This window comes from Aphis gossypii, chromosome 1 (assembly GCF_020184175.1).
Source record: "Aphis gossypii isolate Hap1 chromosome 1, ASM2018417v2, whole genome shotgun sequence".
In the NCBI taxonomy this organism is placed as follows: Eukaryota; Metazoa; Arthropoda; class Insecta; order Hemiptera; family Aphididae; genus Aphis; species Aphis gossypii.
The window spans coordinates 31,575,248-31,596,579 of NC_065530.1; the positions used below are offsets into that span (position 1 = coordinate 31,575,248).

Consider the following 21,332-nt stretch of genomic DNA (forward strand, 5'->3'; position numbering starts at 1 on the left):
AATAACCAACCCATCATTTGTTCCAATTTTTTTTCATAACTTATCTTACGATAGTCACTTTATAATTCGAGAACTTGGTTTTGATGATAAGAATATACATGTTATTCCAAATTCTGTAGAAAAATATATATCTTTTAGTAAAGAGGTTGCTCCGAGATTTAGTATAAAATTCGTTGATACATTCCGTTTTATGGCCTCCTCATTAAGCGAGCTTGCAAAAAATTTACTTGAAGATAAATCAAGGTTTAAAGAAACTTTAAAATTATTTTCTAATAAAACATTTGATTTAGTCACACGAAAAGGGGTTTTCCCTTATGAGTATATTGATAGTTGGAGTAAATTAAACGAAACTCGATTACCTTCAAAATCTGCATTTTATAACTCTTTAAAAAATGAAGAAATTAATAATAATGATTATTCTCATGCTAAAAAAATTTGGAAAGTATTTAATATTAAAACTTTGGGTGAGTATAGTGATCTTTATTTGAAAACTGATGTCACCATACTAACGGATGTGTTCGAAAATTTTAGAGATTTATGTTTATCTACTCTTAGTCTAGATCCTGCTCATTATATGACTGCTCCAGGCTTTGCTTTCGATTGTATGCTTAAATATACTAAGGTTAAATTAGAAAAATTGGCTGATTATAACATGCTTTTATATTTTGAATCCTCAATCAGAGGGGGTATCTGTCAATCAGTTAAAAGATATGCTAAAGCAAACATACCAAACATTAAAGGTTTGAACTATAATCCTAATAAATCAATTTCATGGATTACATATCTTGATTGTGTAAATTTATATGGAAAATCGATGTTAACTGAGCTACCTTTCAAAGATTTCGAATGGGTTGATGACTTGAACATAGATGTTACTAAAATTCCTGATGATTCAAAAGTCGGATATATATTAGAAGTTGATATTGATTATCCTGAATATTTACATGAAAAACATAATGATTTCCCGTTTTTACCTTTAAACGAATGTCCTCCAAATTCAAAAGTTAAAAAATTATTAACTACTTTATCATCAAAAAAAAATATATATTACACTATAAAAATTTAAAACAAGCAATTGCTAATGGTCTTAAATTAGTAAAAATTCATCGAGCAATCAAATTTTCACAGAGTAAATGGATGGCCTCATATATCGAACTATGTACGAGAATGAGGAGAGAAGCTAAAAATAGATTTGAAAAAGATTTTTGGAAATTATTAATTAATAGCGTTTTTGGTAAATGTATGGAGAATGTTCGAACTAGAGTTTCTTTAAAACTGGTTACATCAGATAAACAAGCAAATAAATTGATGATGAAAAATACTTTTAAAGATAGAACTATATACTCTGAAAATCTTATGGCTATTCACCAACATAAGGAAACTATCAAATTCGATAAAGCAATTTATGTAGGGTCTGCAATTTTAGATGTCTCGAAAACATTTATGTATGATTTTCATTATAATGTAATGAAAAATAAATATAATAATAAAATACGATTATTGTACTCGGATACAGATTCTTTGGTATATAATATTCGAACATTTAATTTTTTTGATGATATTAGATATGATTTATTTCCGTATTTTGATACATCAAACTATCCAAAAGATCATTATTGTTTTAGCGAAAATCATAAAAATCAACCTGGTTATTTTAAAGATGAAATGGGGGGAAAAATTTTAAAAGAATTTGTTTCATTAAGACCGAAATTATATGCTTACAAGACTGAAAACAACGATGAGGTTAAAAAAGCTAAAGGTGTAAAAAAATATGTAATTAATCAACATATGTATTTTAAAAATTATATAGAAGTATTAAATGCGTACATAAACCATATCTCTCTTGATAATAAACAAACTTGTAGAAACATGAATTTTATTCAATCGAATAAACATGTTGTTCATTCTAAAACAATGAATAAGCTTGTACTAAGTGGTAACGATGATAAACGTTTTATAACAAACGATGGGATTAACTCACTAGCATACGAACATTATAAGTTAAAAAAATAATTATTCTAATATTCACTATGTTTAAGAAAATCGATATTAAGTATTTCTAAAAAAATTAAATTATTATCATCAGTAGGTGTTTTTTCCACGCTATCTAGTGATAATAATTATTTCTAAATTAAATTATTATCATCAGTAGGTGTTTTTTTTACGCTATCTAGTGATAATAATTATTTCTAAATTAAATTATTATCATCAGTAGGTGTTTTTTCCACGCTATCTAGTGATAATAATTATTTCTAAAATTTAAATTATTATCATCAGTAGGTATCGTTCAAAGTGAAAGGAAAACATTATATGAATAACTAAAATAATTTAATTTAATACTGTTTTTTTTTTTTTTTTATAAAAAGGTAAAATATATATAAAAAAAAAATTATTTAATAATATCTTTCGATAATATCCATGAATTATGACTGGAATCAAAACCCATCCATTTAACAAGCATTTTATCTTAACTTTTTTTATAATACGTTCAATTAGAAATGTGTTCGGAAAATCAGTCAATTTAATTTCTTGCTCATAAAACCACCTAGAATTATATTGTTTGATCCATCCTTTAGCTGATAAGTTATTGGTTCTGTATGTAAAACTTTTGAAACTGTGAAAATTTCTGTTGTCCAATTTGGTGTATATCCTTTACTAAATATATGCTTATATTTTGATATTCTTACTTTATATCATTAATTTAAATTTTGGTTTATATAATGTTTTATTTGTTTGTATATTTGATTTGATTTTACTTGTATTTATTCTAGCTTCATATGGTGTACATTTAATTGATCTATGTTTTGTATGATTATAATTATAAATAATTTTTGATATTTTGTTATACCAATTCCATGTACCTGTTGCAGTAAAATGTTTGTATATATTATTTTTTAGAGTTTGTATAACACGTTCTCCAATTGAACACTTGATAACGCTATACGTACTATAATGTCTAATTTTATTTTTTTTCATTAACTGTTGAAATTGATTATTATAAAATTCTGTACCATTATCTGTTTGTAATAATTTTGGATTAGCTTGTTTTAATATATTAAACATACCTTTTGTACATTCTTTTCCTGTTTTATTTTTCAATGATTCTACCCATACATATTTCGTGTATGTATCTATAACAACTAAAATATACTTAAAACCAAGATTTTGTTTAGAATGAGATTGCATATCCATTAAATCAGCTTGCCAAAGGTCATCTTTAAATCGTGTTATTATACTACGTCTTGGAAATACTTTTCTTGCAGGTCGATGTAGCTCATTAGCTAAACCCTCTAATGTAGACATTAAACTATAATATTCCTCTCACGTAATTCTTCTATAATAGATATGATTTCATTATTTACACCAGTATTACCAGCATTTTGGGACGATGTTAAAAGATTTAATCTAACAACTAATTCATTTGGATCATCATAATACACTAATTGTGTATGAGGTATTACATCTTTATATAAACCAGATCCTTTCTTAACTGACGGTGATAAACTAAAGTTAAATAGCTGATCAGTTGGAGGTTCTTCAAATTTAGAATTAATCACTGAAGAAGAAAAATCAAATGGTTCATTTGATATGGCTGTATCATTAATAATGTTTCTTCGTTTTGCGCCTGAGCTAGATAAAAAGTTATCAAATTCTTTTAATTTTAATTGAGAAGGAGTTTTAACTTTTGTGTTATTTATTTTCAATACTTCCTCATTTAATTGTTTTTCATCAATTTTCATTCGATCATATAGAGGTTTTACAACGTTCATCCATTTGAAATATCTTGAGGTTTTAGGTTTCCCGTCTGCCTTTAAATAAACTTTACTTGTTTTTAGAATATTATAATATGATTCCATATCTTCTATCGTCATATTTTTTGGTACTTTCTCACATAATAAAGACCAAAGTCCTTTAGTCCAAGGGTAGTAATTATCAAGCAAGCGTAAGTTACCATGATCAAAAGTGACAGGAATATCTGATATTTTAAGTTGATCATTAACCGAATCATAATGCATGCCATACGATTTATCATATCGCTGTAATTTAGGATTAGAAATTAAAAAATTATCGAACGATGAATTTGATTCGTTTTCGCTATCTCCATCACTAGTGATCAAGGTATTTTTTTTTTTAGTAGTGTCAGAAATAAATGAAGTGTTTTTTTCTGGAATTGAAGTCAATGGTTTGAGTAAAGGTATAAATGTTTCGCGAAAATAGTTATCAGAATCTATAACACCACGCTTCATGTTCATTATTTTACGTTTGATATTTTTTTTTGATAATATCAAATTTTTTAACAAAACTTTATCTTTATTCATTGAAAATAATGAACTTAATATATCTGTTTCCTTCAACTAAAGATAATGCTATGTAGATTTTGTCTATATTACAACTATATTTATATACTTATTTTTTTTTAATAAAAGTATGAAAACCACATCTATATCTACCTTCATTCATTTCACGTGTTTTATCAATAACCATAAATCCGTAATCACTATGATTCCAGCAGAAATGAGAAATTTTCCGAAATTCTGAGAAATCCATATCTGCTGATGAATGATCATTGAATATATGTTTTAAATTTGTATCATCCTGTTTTAGAATTATTAATAAATTTGAATTATCTCTTACCAGTTGCTTCGGAATTTTAGAATATGTTTGTGCTAAATAGAATACAGAGCTAGCACCTGAATGTCTACACATTCCGAAATATTCTCTTATTATCGACTGCGGACCACATAAAACATCATCGAAAATTATTACAGAATTCTTTTTAGTTAAATTCGGTTTTATAACTTTATCAGCGTCTGAAAATATAAAAATGTTAGCACCTTTTATATCATCTATTATTTTTTTTAATAAAACATATTTTTCTTGATTAGAAGTTTTTGAGTATAAATAAATATTTTCAAATCTTATTCCGTTTTCATGAGTGATTAGATTATACATTATATTTGTTTTACCTGAACCACTAGGACCGACTATAATAGCACGTATAGTATCAGGTAATAACGGTCCATGTCTTGACGTTTTTTTTATTATTTGAGTATCAACGTTCGAAATATCTAATTTATCTTTCTGTTCAATCAAATCCATTTTTTTTTTCTTATAAATACTCTGGATCTTTTAAATTTATAACCAGTGAAAGATAGTGTGCTCAACCTGTAAGTAGAAATCAGATAAGACTGGTGAAGGTTTTATAAACTTCTTTATAAATACTGAAATAAAGTATGATGAAGGTTAAACAGAAAATAGGTATGAGTTATAAAGGTAAACATAAAAGTAATAAAAAAATAAAAAAGAAACACTAGCTGCAAAAAAAGGAAAGGTTAAGAAAATCCTAATGGTAAAAGATTGATTTTAACACCAGGTCAGACAGGAGGTGCGATTCCTCTAATTCCTATTTTCGCAGGGTTATCAGCTCTCGGTAGTTTAATGTCTGGGAGTGCTAGTGTTTATAATGCAATTCAAAATTCGAAAAAAAAGAAAGGTAGCGGATTGAATTTAATCAATAATGGATCAAGGAAAAAAAACTGATAAAAACGTTACCTGACAGACCACTCACATCTAGAGACATTATAAAATACATTGCAAAGTTTAATATCAATCATTTCCGAGGAGTCTTTTCACGAGATGACTTACCTAAAAACCACGAACAATTGAATGTGGTATATTAAACTTAGACGTATCTTCAGGTGATGGAAGTCATTGGGTAGCGTTTTACAAAATTAAAGATAAGGTTGTATATTTTGATAGCTTCGGTGATTTACCTCCACCAATTGAATTACAAAACTATTTCAAAGGAAACACGATTATATATAACTATTCAAATTATCAAGATTTTAATTCATTTAATTGTGGACATTTATGTCTTGAATTTTTACAATGTATGAATCAATTACATTAAGTTTAACTGGTAATACAACTACATTATCTGTACATTATTTTCCAGCAATTGATGTGTACGATGACTCGGAAATTGCTTTGTTAAATTTACAAACATATAATACATTTCCAAACATAAATGAAACTAATAACCAGTTTGAAATACATTTAGAAAACCCCGATCGTTTACTAAATAATAATAAATTTCCAACCTGTTTTATCACACTGAAAAAGGGTGTTACGGTATTAAGGATATTAAAAATCAAATTTTAAAGCAAATAGATGACTTTCATAATGTTAACGAATACATTGGAATACAACTAACAGAGAAAATAACTTTTGATATCGGGATTGATCAAGTAGATTTTAAGACAACCATATTCAGTAATGCAACAATACGTTTTAACGTAGCAAACAGTATAGGACCTTTATTAGGATTTGAAAAAACAAATTATGAACCACACTTGCAAAACATTGATGGTCATCGTTCAAAGAAAGTGGTAAATTTAAACAATGTTAATTCAATAAAAGTAATGTGCAGTATAGCTCAAGGTTCATTCAACAACCACATGCCAAGTCATTCAATTTATGAGTTTTCTCCTACTGAGAACATAGGGGCGAAGCTGATTCAATCTCCAACTAACCTAATATATTATAAATTAAATAAAACAAATATCGATTTAATAACTATACAATTAGTTGATCAAGATCATAATCCGATAAACAATTTAGGTGAAAAATTAGTAATCAATCTACATATTAAACGTTACGGATCTTAAGATGGGATTAAAATTTAATATAAGCCCATTACAAAAGATAAATCTTGCTAGTCATATAACTAAAGCGTTACCGGTAACATCGAATAAAGTAAAAAAAATAACAACGAAAAATAAAACAATTTTAAAGGCTTTAGGTTATAAATTAAAGCAGAATGCCAGAAAGTGATATTTTAGATATAAGTTCACCGTTTGAAACCGATTCTAAAATTACGAAAATCGAATATCATTCATATACACCGTATACAACTTCATTTAATAATAATGATGAAATACGTATATCAATCCAACAAACAGATGTTTATCCGTATCTGAATGAAAGCTTTATATATTTAGAAGGTGAAGTATCAGATGCTGGAAAAGTAAAACTTACTAATAACGGTTTTTCCTATCTCTTTGAACAAATACGACTTGAAATCAATGGAATAGAAGTAGATAGTACACGTGTACTTGGTATTACCAGTTCGTTAAAAGGTTATCTATCAGGTACACCTGATAATTATAATTGTTATGAAAATGCTGGTTGGATATTTAAAAATAGTTCAAACCCAGCAAATAGTAATGGAGAATTTAGTGCATGCATTCCGTTAAAATATTGGTTAGGTCTATTTGAAGACTTTAAAAAGATATTAGTTAATTCTAGATTAGAACTAATATTAACTCGAAGTCATAGCGATTTAAACGCTCTAAAAGTAATTACTAGTGGAAGTACAAATTCTGGAAAAGTTGTTTTGAAAAAAATAGTTTGGAAGGTTCCACATATTACTGTTGATGATGAAGAAAGGTTAAAATTATTAAAACTTATTGAAAAAGAAAAAGTTTGTTTATCCCGTTCAGATCTTTTGAAACTTTTGAATATCCTGAACTCGGAACCACAAAAAAAGTTGTATGGAACCTAAAAACTGCTTCAAAATTAGAAAAACCTCGATTCATTATAATCGGATTACAAAAGGGACGTAAAAATTCGTTAGAAAAAGATTGTGGTGTATTCGATCATTGTAATATAACTAATGTAAAAGTATTTTTAAACTCAATAGCATATCCTTATGATAATTTAAATTTGGATTTTGCTAAAAATAATTTTACCTTATTATATGATATGTATACATCATCGTTTCAAGAATCGTACTATGAAAAAAGTATTCGGAACCCGATATTAAGCCCATCTACATTTCTAACGCAAGCTCCAATTATTGTTATCGATACGTCAAAACAGAATGATTCAGCTACAGCTTCATCAGTAGATGTTCAATTAGAAATTGAAGCATCAGAATCTCTTTCAGGTGTAACTGCTTATTGTTTATTAATTCATGATCGCATTGTAGAATATGTACCTTTTACTAGAGAAGTAAGAAAACTAGTTTAATCAATTTAAATTAATTTAGAATAATGAGACAATACATATAAATATATATTTTTTTATTTTGAACCAAAACGTATTATTTTTTATTTTTAAAAAAAAACATGACTAAAAAATATAATTATGAAGTGTGTATATACACTGCTTAAACTTTATGTGTAACATAGAAAAAAATTTATTGGTTGTAGCGGAATACTCCGTCTGTGTACACGGGAAATAAATAGTGTATACACTGTTTAAACTTTATGTGTAACAGGGGAAAAAATAATTGGTTTTAAATCAGTGTTTTTTTTACTAGTACAGCGGAGAAAAAAAAAGTTTGAGGGGGAAAATCCCCCTTAAAATTTTACAATCTCCGCAGTCAAAAGTGCGCAGAACATACATTATGGTTTTTGAAAATCAGTGTTTTTTCTGGTACAGCGGAGAAAAAAAAGTTTGAGGGGGAAAATCCACCTAAAAATTTTAAAATCACCGCAGTCTGGTAGAGCGGAGAAAAAAAAAGTTTGAGGGGAAAAATCCCCCTTAAAAATTTGCAATCTCCGCAGTCAAAAGTGCGCAGAACATACAAATGTATACTACTTCAATGACCATCACAATATCAATAGAGCCATTAATAAAAATATAACATTAATAAAACATAAACAAATAAATATGGTTGAGTATGAGCATGATAGGAACTATCGTCAATAACATTTTTTTTTTTTTATAAATAGGAACAATACAATACTTAATATTAACAATTAGAAATACTCACAACTTGAGTTCATAAAAAAAATATTCTGAGCATATGTTATCCATCACACGCCGGTCCAGAGGCAGAGCAGCAGACGAAAACAGTGGTAGCAGGCGGTGTGGCTAATATAACTATTAACTAACTAATGATCATAGTATACATACATAAATAAAAAAATGTGTACATGGAAGGGAGCACTATATATATATTTTTTAAAAAAAGGAAACTATGGGTCGGTAGGTAAGGGAACCAACTTGACTACAGGTCTGGTGATCACCCCCTGTTTAGTGAGAACCTTAGCTACTCGAACCACCTGATCTGGACCTGGATAGACCTCAATGATTCTACCTAACGGCCACGTGAGCGGGGGGGTATCATTTACCTTGATAATAACCATGGTGCCAACTTCGACATTGGTCTCAGATTTTGTCCACCTACCACGAGCCCGGAGGGTATTCAAATATTCGCGGGACCAACGACGCCAGAAAAACTGACAAGACTGCTGGAGGAGCTTCCAGCGAGTCTGTAGTCTTATATCAGTGTCAGTCTCAACCGGTTCGGGCATAGACATAAGAGGGCGACCGACCAAAAAATGACCCGGTGTTAAACATTCTAGATCATTCGGATCAGGCGAAGCGGGTACTAACGGACGCGAATTCATGGCTGCTTCCACCCGACACAAGACTGTTGTAAGCTCCTCCAACGTCCAAACTTGTGAAGACATGGCGCGTAAAAGCAGAGATTTGGCGGATTTGACGGCCGCTTCCCAGATTCCTCCAAAATGGGGAGCACCCGGAGGATTAAAGTGCCATTCGCACGCGATATAACCAGCCAACTGATCTCTACTATCAGGGTGGTTGACTAAGTGCCTGAGCTGACGAGCTGCACCAACAAAATTGGTGCCACAATCCGAATAGATGGAAGCCGGTAAACCACGACGAGCAACGAACCGATCAAGCGTTAATCGAAACGCCTCTGTAGACAAAGCAGTTACGGACTCTAAATGCACAGCTTTGGTAGTCATACAGACGAAAACTGCGATATAGACCTTTACAATGCGCGCCTTTCGCAAGCTGAGCTCTTTCATTTGTAAAGGACCTGCGTAGTCAATCCCTACCACAGAAAAGGGATGTGCTTCGCGAACCCTGAAGCTTGGCAGATCTGCCATGATGGGTTGAGGATTAGCAGCCGACATCTTTGCACAAATTAAACATTTTCGAATCACCCGATGCACTATAAGACGGATCCCAATGACCCAAAATTGTTGCTGAACAAGAGCGATAAGCAAACGAGGTCGAGCATGACATGCATAGAGGTGCCAATGACGAACGATCAGAACGGCCAAGTGGGATTCTTTCGGGATCAACATAGGGTGCTTGCGCCGCTCGGACCAATTAGAATTCTGCATACGACCACCCACGCGAACCAAATTAGCTGAATCTAAGAACGGACAGAGGCGAGCCAAAGACTTGGACGGAATCGTAGTCCCTTTAGACAGACTGCCGACCAAATCGCTTAAGTAGCAACGCTGAGCGACCTTAACTACGACTTGCACAGCTGCATCTAATTCCGACTGCCTTAGGTAGCCTAACTCAACACTTCTCTTTCGACACATCTGGATGAACCGAAGGACCTGAGCTGTCACACGGATCATCTGGTTAAAAGACGAAAATCGAATGGCCCATTCACACGGTGGATCTTCACGCGTCAGCAAACACACTGGTTTCGTTTCTGGCAATTGTTCCAGACCTAGGCACGAGAAATCCTGGGTCCAAGTTTCAACCGGAGACTTCAGAAATCTGGGACCTTTCCAATAAAGTGTGCACTTCCGAAGCTCGGAAGGAGGGAGCCCACGCGAGGCGCAATCGGCTGGATTCATGTCAGAGCGAATATGTTGCCAGCTGCAACCAGGTAACACGGACTGGATTTGGAAGACTCTGTTAGACACAAACGTCTTATACGACTGTGCGGGTTGTTAAGCCATGACAGCACAATAGACGAATCAGACCATGCGAACACATCCGACAACACCAACTGTGTTTCCAGAATACGCTTAAGTCTAGTTAACCACAATGCGAGGAGCACCGCACCACTCAATTCCAAACGCGGAATTGTCATAGCTTTCATTGGAGCTAACTTCGTCTTAGCACCTAACAGGTAAATAGATGTAGCTCCGGACGGATCAGTCACACGGAGATACACCACTGCCGCATAACCCTTCTCAGATGCATCGCAAAATCCGCAAAGACTGTAGCTACAACCGGTCGAGCTACCGAGATAACGAGGAATCCTTATTTCCCGCAACCAACTCAACGAATGATAGAAACCACACCAATCGTTTGCAATATCCTCGGGGATCTGACCGTCCCAGTCAACCTGCGCGAGCCACAGACGTTGCATAATCGTTTTAGCATAAAAGATAGTTGGTGAGAGCAGACCTAGCGGGTCGAAAATCCTAGCGATCATCGACAACACACCTCGCTTTGTGAGAATCAACTTGAAATTACTTGTGTAAAAAGAAAAGAAGTCACCACTTGGATTCCAACGCATTCCTAACACTTGCACAGAGTTGTCTTGATCAAACGTCAGAGGGTCTGTCGAACAGTCCTCTGGTTTCAGCTTACTTAAAAGTTCAGGAGCATTGCTTGCCCACTTCTTCAACTCCAGGCCAGCTCGACCTAGCAACCGGATCAGGTTGCTTTGAAGGGCTTGAGCTGCCTCCAGCGATTCGGCACCAACACAAATATCATCCATGTACGTTTGATTACGTAGAGCACGTTGCACGTCTGGAAGATCTTCGCAGTCTGTGTCGGCAATATATTGAAGGACACGCAGAGCTAAATAAGGAGCACAATTTACCCCGTACATGACCGTATTGAGCGTGTACTCCTTAACCGTTACTTGAGGCGAGTCTCGCCACAGGATATATTGGTATCCTCGATATTGTGGTAACACCTCGATCTGACGGTACATCTTGCATATATCGGTCGTAAATGCCACCTTATGAACCCGAAATCCGACTAAAACATCAACAATGTCTTGTTGTAGCTTCGGACCAACCGACAAGCACTGATTAAGGGACACACCAGAATGGCACTTCGCTGAGGCATCAAAAACCACACGCAACTTTAATTCACCAGCCTCGGCCTTCTGCACCGCGTGATGAGGGATAAAGTATTGGCCATCACCTTCAGCAAGGGACATATGTCCTAATTCCTCATACTCGGCCATGAACTTCCGATATGCGTTGTACAGGATGTAATCTGAAGACAGTTTTCGCTCCAAATTCAGGAATCGGTTTAAAGCCACTTGTCTAGAACCTGGAAAAGCTTTAACTGGCCGACCTGAGCGAAAGGGGAGAGGGACAGAGAATCGACCACTAGAATCTCGACACATCTCAGAGCGGAACAACTCTTCACACAACCCATTCTCCGTGAACTGAGGCGGAGCAGCCTCAGGTTCCTCGACATTCCAAAACTTCTCCATCAAGGTTTCCATGGACGACACCAACGACACAAGCATGGATTGAGCACCCAGATCAGGATGAGTTTGGACAGGCCCGATCAATACCCAACCGAAAATAGAACTATACACTGATGGGTAACCTGGACCAAGCGAATCACTTTTATCATTCCAAACTTGAGGAAAAATATCCGCTCCAATGAGCAATTCTACCGGAGCTGGTTTGTCAAACATCGGGTCGGCTAAGAACAAGTCGCCGCACTTAGCTCGAACTTGACTCGGTAGTTGCCTAGCTGGCATATCAGACGTGATTGAAGACAGAACCCAAGCTTTAACCTGAATGGACGGCGAAGAGGAGTTTCGAGGTTGAACCACCAATTGAACAAGGCCCTGTACATCCGGGACCTTCTGCCCAGAAAGACCTGAAACCGGAACAGTCCAACGTGAAGGTCGTAGACCTAGTCTGTCACAGCAATCGGAAGTTATCGCACTAATCTGTGATGCGGAATCAATCAGAGCACGCACTGTCCTAAAGCTCCCCACTGTATCCCGAACGTGTACCAGAGCAGTACCTAATAAAACGGTGGGCGCTTCATGTCGACCTAGCAGAGCAGCTGGCGGAGCGGGCTTCTTCACGATTGCATCTCGATGCAATAACGCGTGATGTCTCCGCTTACAAATCGAGCACGAGGCAGGACACTTGTGAGACATATGCCCTTCCCCAAAGCAAACCATACAGAGACGATGGGTGCAGACAGTATTGTACCGGTCGTCAACGGACGCCGCTTTAAATTTACTACAATCGGCCAAACGATGGGCACCGGAGCATAAATGGCATTTTGCCTGTACAGGTTTTGTTGCTGAAACAAAAGCAACCTTTGTATCTCGACGAGATCCTTGCAGTTTCGGCTTGGTATAGGATTTGGAAGAGCTTCCCGAAGATCGGGCACCTGCATTTTCAAGCACTTGCAGCCGTGACCTGACGAATTTGATTACGCTTTGGACGGACGGGTACTCTTCATTATTTTCTGATTCGAACAATCGTCTAGACACCTAGTGTTGGCGTTAACCTACACGGCGAGATGTTGGACACGCAGGAATCTTGACCGCGTCAATGAGTCACCGACGAGCACCACTGTCCTATGATCATTTCGACCGACAAGGCCCGCAAAGGACGAGGATCCGAAACGGAAAGCACTCGGCAAACGATGGGTTTCGCGAGCGAAGCGCCCAGCACAAAAATCGCGCCAACAAGCCGACGACACGGCCGACACGCACAAAAAACGAAAAAGAGAAAGCGACGCACACATGTGGCAATACGGCTCTCGTGCCAAAAACGATATGGCGGACAACGCACGTACGCGAACACAGACAACGCGTCATGTTGAGCTCCGGCACCGACGCAGAGGTACCAACAACAACAGTGTAGGTAGTGCATGTGGCTCCGACAACAAATGTATCCTTGTGTTCTAAATCAGAAAATTTAGAATAATCTGTCACAAGACCAACTCGATAATTATAAGGAGAGTCAGCCAATTCTAAAAAGAATTTTTCTGTATCTGAATCAAAATTTTCGAAAAAACCAACAATAGTAACATTTTTGCTTTTAATGAATGATTTCAATTCTTCTTCTGATTTCAAAACTTTTTTAGTTGGGTCAGACTTCATTGTTACCCATTGAATAATTTCATCCTTGGTTTGGCCACCTGCAATGTTAAAATACAAAATAATAAATATAGTTATTATAAAACGACTATTTCATAAATACTTTGGAAATAATACTTCCAAACAGACAACAAATTATTTTTTGTGTACCTGTGTAGTCAATTGGTTTTCCATTTTTAAAGAACTTCAAAGTTGGATATGCTCGGATACCAAACTGTTCAGCTAAGTCCCTCTCAATAGTAGCATCTACTTTGCCCAATTTAACTGATAATTCATTTTGAGCTAAATGCTGGGCTGCACTCGCATATTCTGATGATAATTGTTTACAATGACCACAACCATGGTGCATCTACAAAATGTACACAAAATAACCAAAATTTAGTTTAACTGTTATTTGGTTTTTATAATTCTTATGCCGTTATAATAATATATACGGTTTTAATATATATACGGTTTTCAGCTAATTAATAGAAAAACAGAATGAGTTCTCATGAGTCATGACGACAAAATAATGCGTGCCACTAGTTTCTATATTGCTGGTCGACCAAATACTGCTTATTATAATATATCTCAACAAAAACTTAAATTAAAAAGATTTGTATTATCATTTATAAAATTATAAAATAAATGTTTAGTTCTGTTGTAGACAGGTCCTTTGACCTTTCATAATTCTAACACCAACAATTTTATTATAAATCACACAGTCTATAAAAGTGTTTATATTATAATAATTAATATGAATACAAAAAATATAATAAACAGACATACAGTATATAATTTAAGCACTTAATAGGATATGAAATATTAGTAGAAAGCATCTAACTGTTATGGAATTAAATGTTTCTTTTAAAAATAGGTACTAATAAAAATAATTCTGGACTTTTTTTTGAAAATTAATTTTGTTTTTGGTATTAATAAAATGTTTTAAATAAATATTTAGCTCTATTAACATGAGATCATCATGTTTTTATAAGATTAATTTTTAGAGATTTCAGTTAAAAATTCTACACATCAAGTAATTTACAAATATATGCAAGTTTGATGTAGAACCTAATACATTTATTATTTCATTAAATTTAATACCTGGTGAACAAATAAACTAAAGGAAAAACAATTGTTTCATTTTCAAATAGCTTAAGTAGGTATTAATAACATTGAGTTTTGCTTGTGATATTCTTATTAACTAACATAATTATTATTGTCTGAAGAAAATTATTATATATTTATATGTAATAAATTATTAAAATATAGAATAAGCATATAATATGAATATATTCTGAAAAATGAATGTATTTATATCATATATCACAATTCATATTATATTACCTATACTTAATTGTTTTATTTTTATATATTTTTTTCAGACGGTTCAGATGGTTTTTTTTGACTGTGTTGACGTATGTGACAAACATTCGCATCTCTAAAGGAACTTAAACTTTGTTTATCATATTCACTACATAGGTCTGGTCTAAATCGCACAAAGGAAAATAATGAAAAAAGAAAAATAGATAGTTTGTCTTCAATTTTAGAAATATCTCCATCCAATACAAGTTTCTTTTCGCCAAACTAAAATTAAAACCAAAATATTTAGGTAGTACTTTAATAATAAATAACATATTAACATTTTAAAGCTTACTTTTTTGTATACAACAAATTTATCCTTGTGTTCTAAATCAGAAAATTTAGAATAATCTGTCACAAGACCAACTCGATAATTATAAGGAGAGTCAGCCAATTTTAAAAAGAATTTTTCTGCATCTGAATCAAAATTTTCGAAAAAACCAACAATAGTAACATTTTTGCTTTTAATGAATGATTTCAATTCTTCTTCTGATTTCAAAACATTTTTAGTTGGGTCAGACTTCATTGTTACCCATTGAATAATTTTATCCTTGGTTCGGCCACCTGCAATGTTAAAATACAAAATAATAAATATAGTTATTATAAAACGACTATGTCATAAATACTTTGGAAATAATACTTCCAAACAGACAACAAATTATTTTTTGTGTACCTGTGTAGTCAATTGGTTTTCCATTTTTAAAGAGCTTCAAAGTTGGATATGCTCGGATACCAAACTGTTCAGCTAAGTCCCTCTCAATAGTAGCATCTACTTTGCCCAATTTAACTGATAATTCATTTTGAGCTAAATGCTGGGCTGCACTCTCATATTCTGGTGCTAATTGTTTACAATAACCACACCATGGTGCATCTACAAAATGTACACAAAATAACCAAAATTTAGTTTAACTGTTATTTGGTTTTTATAATTCTTATGCCGTTATAATAATATAATCAATAGCAACAGCATAATATGCCAAATATTATTAATATTATAAGCAATTAGGAGTTACGCATAACCTTAAATAAAATGGTAAGTATAGATACAATTTGTTTTAATTTCATAGAAAAACTGAAAATTCCTTTGTAATTGGTTAAAAAGTTGACAACGTTTTTTCTTTTTTATCAGTTATTATATTAGACTAAACAAAATTAATAGTTTTAAATATTCAAATTACAAAAGTTTTTTATTGTTTAAAAAGAAATGATTATAGAAAATAGTAGGTATCTAAGTGTCTTAATTAGTTTGTCAAAAATAACAAAAAAAATTGATTTTTGTGAAAAATAGATTGTACATACTACAATGTATGATGCAACTTATGGCAAGTAAAATATATACTTGATAGCATTATTGCATAAATAATTATAATATATAGGATGTGGTTAAATAATGGGATGAAGTTATTTAACATAATAGCCATGTATTATAAATGATATTATATTATATTTTATATATATTATATAATATAATCATTACCTATTCATTATAATAAATTAACAGATAAAACTATTTAACTTTATCTAATAAGAAATCATGTTATTAATATTTCGATAACACTTTTCTATAAATATCACGAACCAAGATATAGGGAACTGGACAGGAGATAAAATAACGTTTCCTAAAAGTATGTAGAGTGGTGAAGTTACGGGTGGATTTTCCACCTTTTAGCCACACTAACCATATCTATGTGAAACAGTTATGTTCTTTTCGCGGTTTTTTTTTTATTCAGAAAATATATGAAATAATATTATAATATAATAAATATAATATAATAGGTATATTATTTACAAACTTTTGATTTGATAATTTGTCAGTGTATATGTACTTTGTATATAAAATGCTGATATGAAAATCTTTGAAATGTTGATAATCAATATACATTTTTTTTTAATAAAAAAAAAAATTGGTTAATTTTATGTTGTATTATAACTGCCCAAATCGCAAAAGCTGAAAATAGAAAAAAATACTTTTTTTTCTTTACATAAAGATGAAAAGATTGGAATGTGTGGAAACAAGCTATTAGTAAGGTAAATGGTAAATAGTAAATGGTAAACCAGCATCTCTAGCATCACATGTATGTGAATTACATTTTGGTCCAAATGATATTAGATATTTTTCTGTATGGAATAATGAAACAGTTGAAGATGTAAGTACTGTAATACACATATTATTGTCGATGGGAAAACCTATGTGTCATACAGTTAAATCGCTTATAGTACGGCCAGCGAAAAATAAGCCGTGACCGTCGCGTTGCTAGTGGTGAATTTTAGTGTAACTAGGGGTTCTCCATTTGAAACTATGGCGTGGTACGGCGAGTGAAAAGCAATCGGTGACGAAAAGTTTTAGTAACCCTGACGAAATTCGGCCACCCGGAGCACTGGTATCGCGGCTCATTTTTCGCTGGCCGTACTATAATTAAATGGATCGTTGTGACATTTTCTAACGAAACGGTTTCAGAGTTTGTAAATACAACAGGAATATAACGTTTACTTACAAAAGTTGACAAGCACATATTCAGACGACGAGATAATACTTTGGAAGTTGTCTTTTGTTAACACAAGCACGTCCTGCTGAAGAGCGTATTCGTGTATACCGTACGCCAAACATACTAAAAAGAACATTGGAAACAGTGCAAAACGCTACGTAAAGGATCATTTTGATTCCATTCTGCAAAAAAGAAAATGTGAAGATATCGTGTCATAAAAGAACAAGATAAAAAGTGAGTAGGCGGGTCACCGTTTATAACACCGATAATTATTACAATATTGTACTGTTACGAGTGTACGGCGGACGGGGTGATCTACTTTTCCGCCAAAATCGACATTTCCGTTAACCACCAAGTCTGTTTACCGCCAGTACAAAAATATATATTTCCTTTTACCGCCACCACAAATTTCAGTTTCTATATTTTGGTTACCCCTTGGTAATAATTTTTAAAATAACAAAAATAATTAGGTAATCAATTTTTAATTAAATATATGATTTTACAAAAAACAAACGTAACAAATGTATATCGCCATATTTCTCCCCTTCTATACTGGTTAATTAAATTCTGGTTTTTTTTGTCGTCTTAAAATTTGGTTTCGCGGCGTTTTTTGTTCACCGATGCTGCTTATCTTGCAATATATAAGTTCTGAAAATGTAAGTGCCCAAAGTTTTGAAGGATAAATACAATCTTCAAAAATATATATTTCTACAAAATAATCAGCAAACTTTTGTAGTCTTTCATCGATCGGAACTCGCTCATAAAGTCATCGGTGAAACAATCACTTTGTTTTTTTAATATTTAATTAAAAATTGATTACCTAATGATTTTTGTTATTTTAAAAATCATTACCGAGGGGTTACCAAAGTATAGAAACTGAAATTTGTGGTGGCAGTAAAATGAAATATATATTTTTGTACTGACGGTAAACGGAAAGGTCAATTTTGATGGAAAACGGTGATGCCCCGGCGGACGTGATGTCGAGATTGACCTAATATGACAGCTGTCGACGACACTAACCTAACCTTTCCATTCAAAATCGTTTTTCGTATACAAGTATACAACGAATAATGATTTATTAAATAATAATAATGATAATTTAAATTTAACGTAATAGTGACCCACTCTAAACCTGACTTACAGCAGAGGCTAAAAGTAATCACTTACTTTTAATTTCTTCGGTGGTGGCACAGTCCTTTTGGGGTTTTGTTGTTGACAACTATTGGCGGCCCGTGCATATGAGCGATGGTGCGGTCGCACTCCCTACAGAAATGAACAATTTATATATTTATATAGTACATATATATTTACAAAATAAATAAGAACATATTTTAGTATATAGTATATTACACATCAACAAATTAACAATCAAATATATTTTTAATTATTATTAAAATTATTTGCATAGTTTTTTTATAATATCGTTATCTACTCGTGATTTTATTATACGGGGTATATGGATAGCTATGTACGCCTATGCAACGCCGCAGCTTATGCGATATTGTGAATCGCACATAAAAATACCGGTTTACCGTATAAACTGTAAGTTTAATAATATTAAAATATATGAGTAATATCATCACAACGGATTGGCGGCAATAGAAGCTTATGCGATGTGCGGTAAATTTTATAGCTTAAATCGGACGACAACGATGTGTTTAATTTTGACATTTTGTATTAATTATATCACGATAATATAAATAACAATAATATTATATATAAGTACTTCTATAAATATAATACTATCTAATGTCTATAAGCTTAACCATATGAACACAAATTCTCAATAGCACATTCTAATGTTTTTAAATCAGTTGACGTTACTTTCTATAAATAATTGTTATGGTAAATATAATAAATAATAAATACAATAATAATTCAAACATAAAACAAGATATCTAAACTTACTCCAATTTCAAATTTATCTGTTAGAACAGGAGCCTTATCAACTAGATTGCATGTATCATCTGAAGCTTTACCGGCATTACTTAGCTGCATTTTCCTTTCTCTTATACATTCTTCTATTTCTGCATTTACCTTACGTTCCTCTTCTTCGACTGCTTTCAATTTCGACTTGTTATCTATTGTTTGTGCTCCATTAACGGTATTCTTTTTTTGACATGTTAGCTTGGCGGCTTCTATAGCTTCTTTAATTTTAGGACATAATGTTTCCGATAATAGTGTTGATGTGTTGGAATAATATGATGACAGTATTGGACTGGGTCGGTGGACTATTCTATAGCCTGTACTAGCTTGACGGTACGGAGCTATACGGTCACTAGTAAAGACCTCTATAATTTTATAATTGCACTTTTTTAATATCTTTTATAAAAATACAGAAATATTAATTAAATATTAATTATTATTTATTATTATATTATTACTTTTATTAGTGGGCTGACCGCTTCCCAGTCCGCTCCTGTAGTATGATATTGGGAGAAATTTATTTACAGCAGTATTTGAATTATTGTTGTTGGAAAATTCACACAGATTTGAATTTAAAGAAATACTTTTTGTCTTGATATTGTTATTACTTATTCATAAACAATTCTAAAATTAAAGAAAACATAAAAAAATAATATAAACAATTTATTTATAAACAACACGGAATGTTGGTAAATACTAAGTAGGGTAAGTATTGTTATATAACTTATATATTAAAGATTTGCTGGTTTTATTTTGATTTTTGAGTTGCTTGTACGTGTACCATTATAAAATACAGTTGGTTAGATTATTATTATATAATATTATAATAACTTTAGTAATTATTAATAATGATAATAATAATAATTATGGTTTAATAGTTTAATTATTAGGTATTATTAATCAAAATTAAACAAACTGAAGGTTTTATTTAAGTTAATTTATAAAATATTTATTTTCCTGTTAAAATGGCCAAAAAGTTAAGACAATATTAGATCAAAACAATAATAAAATAAATAATTTTCAGTTTTAACTTAACATATTTGATCTAGTGACAACCTATTATTAGGTATCTATATAAAAATAAGATTACCAGCACCTTCCTATAAAAGTATGTTATTTATATACATGCAGGTGACCGACAGGAATCTTACGTGTTTGAAATTAACAGTACTCAATTATTTTTTACTTATAACTGAAATTAAATAGGTACCTACGGAAACGTCGGTGTTGGTGCAGATGCGTACGTCGCATTTACGTACACAGCTTAAAATGTATTTCCTATATCTACTTGAGGTGACGTTGAATACCAAATCGAGGGATATTTTCGATTTGCGGAGCGGAGCGACGGCGCCGAGGAGCTTAACGACGAGTGACGATAAGCGCGCAGTCACATTTTCATTGTCAAAATATTTTGCCAGTCCTAAGCCTGACCAAGTGTGAAGGGAAATGAGTGTGTACGCAAATGACAATTGATGTTATTCTGAGTAATTACGTTGTACGCAAGTGAGAAATATTTGTAACTGAAAATAGACTGTACGCAAATGAGACATACCTACAACACATCTGCACCGGATCCGCGGAAACGTCGATACCCAGTGAAAGATCACGTCGCGCGTCGAGTGGATGGAGTCCATCCCCCCGAATGTAATTAAAACGTGAAAAACGTCAGATTCCCTTCGGTCTCCCAGTATATG

The 21,332-nt window shown here is 32.6% G+C and overlaps 4 protein-coding genes across 5 annotated transcripts; all 4 read right to left on the reverse strand.

Moving 5' to 3' along the window:
* Positions 1-4,110: 4,110 nt before the first annotated feature.
* On the reverse strand, positions 4,111-5,299 carry LOC126549356 (uncharacterized). 2 transcript variants are annotated; one of them, XM_050198245.1, is made up of 3 exons: positions 4,968-5,299; positions 4,636-4,811; positions 4,111-4,550 (listed from the first exon to the last, which is right to left on the reverse strand). In XM_050198245.1, exons 1-3 carry the CDS (start codon positions 5,098-5,100, stop codon positions 4,458-4,460), a joined length of 402 nt encoding a protein of 133 aa, XP_050054202.1. In that variant the 5' UTR covers positions 5,101-5,299; the 3' UTR covers positions 4,111-4,457. The 2 variants fall into 2 exon arrangements, with proteins under 2 accessions (XP_050054202.1, XP_050054201.1); XM_050198244.1 differs by having other exon boundaries at positions 4,111-4,553.
* Positions 5,300-8,984: 3,685 nt separating this feature from the next.
* On the reverse strand, positions 8,985-10,637 carry LOC126549425 (uncharacterized). The gene has a single exon (XM_050198558.1). It carries the CDS (start codon positions 10,635-10,637, stop codon positions 8,985-8,987), a length of 1,653 nt encoding a protein of 550 aa, XP_050054515.1.
* LOC126549427 (uncharacterized) lies at positions 10,634-14,234 on the reverse strand. Its single transcript, XM_050198559.1, has 3 exons — positions 14,036-14,234; positions 13,633-13,926; positions 10,634-13,080 (listed from the first exon to the last, which is right to left on the reverse strand). The coding sequence occupies exons 1-3, from the start codon at positions 14,232-14,234 to the stop codon at positions 10,634-10,636; spliced, it is 2,940 nt and encodes a 979-aa protein (XP_050054516.1).
* LOC126549433 (protein disulfide-isomerase-like) lies at positions 12,664-19,710 on the reverse strand. Its single transcript, XM_050198570.1, has 7 exons — positions 19,621-19,710; positions 18,880-18,975; positions 15,900-16,104; positions 15,522-15,790; positions 15,212-15,451; positions 14,036-14,234; positions 12,664-13,926 (listed from the first exon to the last, which is right to left on the reverse strand). The coding sequence occupies exons 1-5, from the start codon at positions 19,708-19,710 to the stop codon at positions 15,233-15,235; spliced, it is 879 nt and encodes a 292-aa protein (XP_050054527.1). The 3' UTR covers positions 12,664-13,926; positions 14,036-14,234; positions 15,212-15,232.
* Positions 19,711-21,332: the final 1,622 nt, after the last annotated feature.

Bases quoted from the DNA above. Each gene is read 5' to 3' on its own strand.
- LOC126549356 (XM_050198244.1), bottom strand. From the start codon at position 5,100: ATGGATTTGATTGAACAGAAAGATAAATTAGATATTTCGAACGTTGAT. The intron at 4,812-4,967 runs GTAAAACAAATA...TTATATTTTCAG, and splicing joins AGTCGGTCCTAGTGGTTCAG to ACGCTGATAAAGTTATAAAA. The intron at 4,554-4,635 runs GTAAGAGATAAT...ATCATTCATCAG, and splicing joins CTAAAATTCCGAAGCAACTG to CAGATATGGATTTCTCAGAA.
- LOC126549425 (XM_050198558.1), bottom strand. From the start codon at position 10,637: ATGAATCCAGCCGATTGCGCCTCGCGTGGGCTCCCTCCTTCCGAGCTT.
- LOC126549427 (XM_050198559.1), bottom strand. From the start codon at position 14,234: ATGCACCATGGTTGTGGTCATTGTAAACAATTATCATCAGAATATGCG. The intron at 13,927-14,035 runs GTACACAAAAAA...TTAACATTGCAG, and splicing joins AAAACCAATTGACTACACAG to GTGGCCAAACCAAGGATGAA. The intron at 13,081-13,632 runs GTACCTCTGCGT...CTTTTGTTTCAG, and splicing joins TACCTACACTGTTGTTGTTG to CAACAAAACCTGTACAGGCA.
- LOC126549433 (XM_050198570.1), bottom strand. From the start codon at position 19,710: ATGCAGCTAAGTAATGCCGGTAAAGCTTCAGATGATACATGCAATCTA. The intron at 16,105-18,879 runs GTAAGTGATTAC...TTTTGTGTACAT, and splicing joins CACCACCGAAGAAATTAAAA to TTTGTAGATGCACCATGGTG. The intron at 15,452-15,521 runs GTAAGCTTTAAA...TTTTAATTTTAG, and splicing joins AATTTGTTGTATACAAAAAA to TTTGGCGAAAAGAAACTTGT.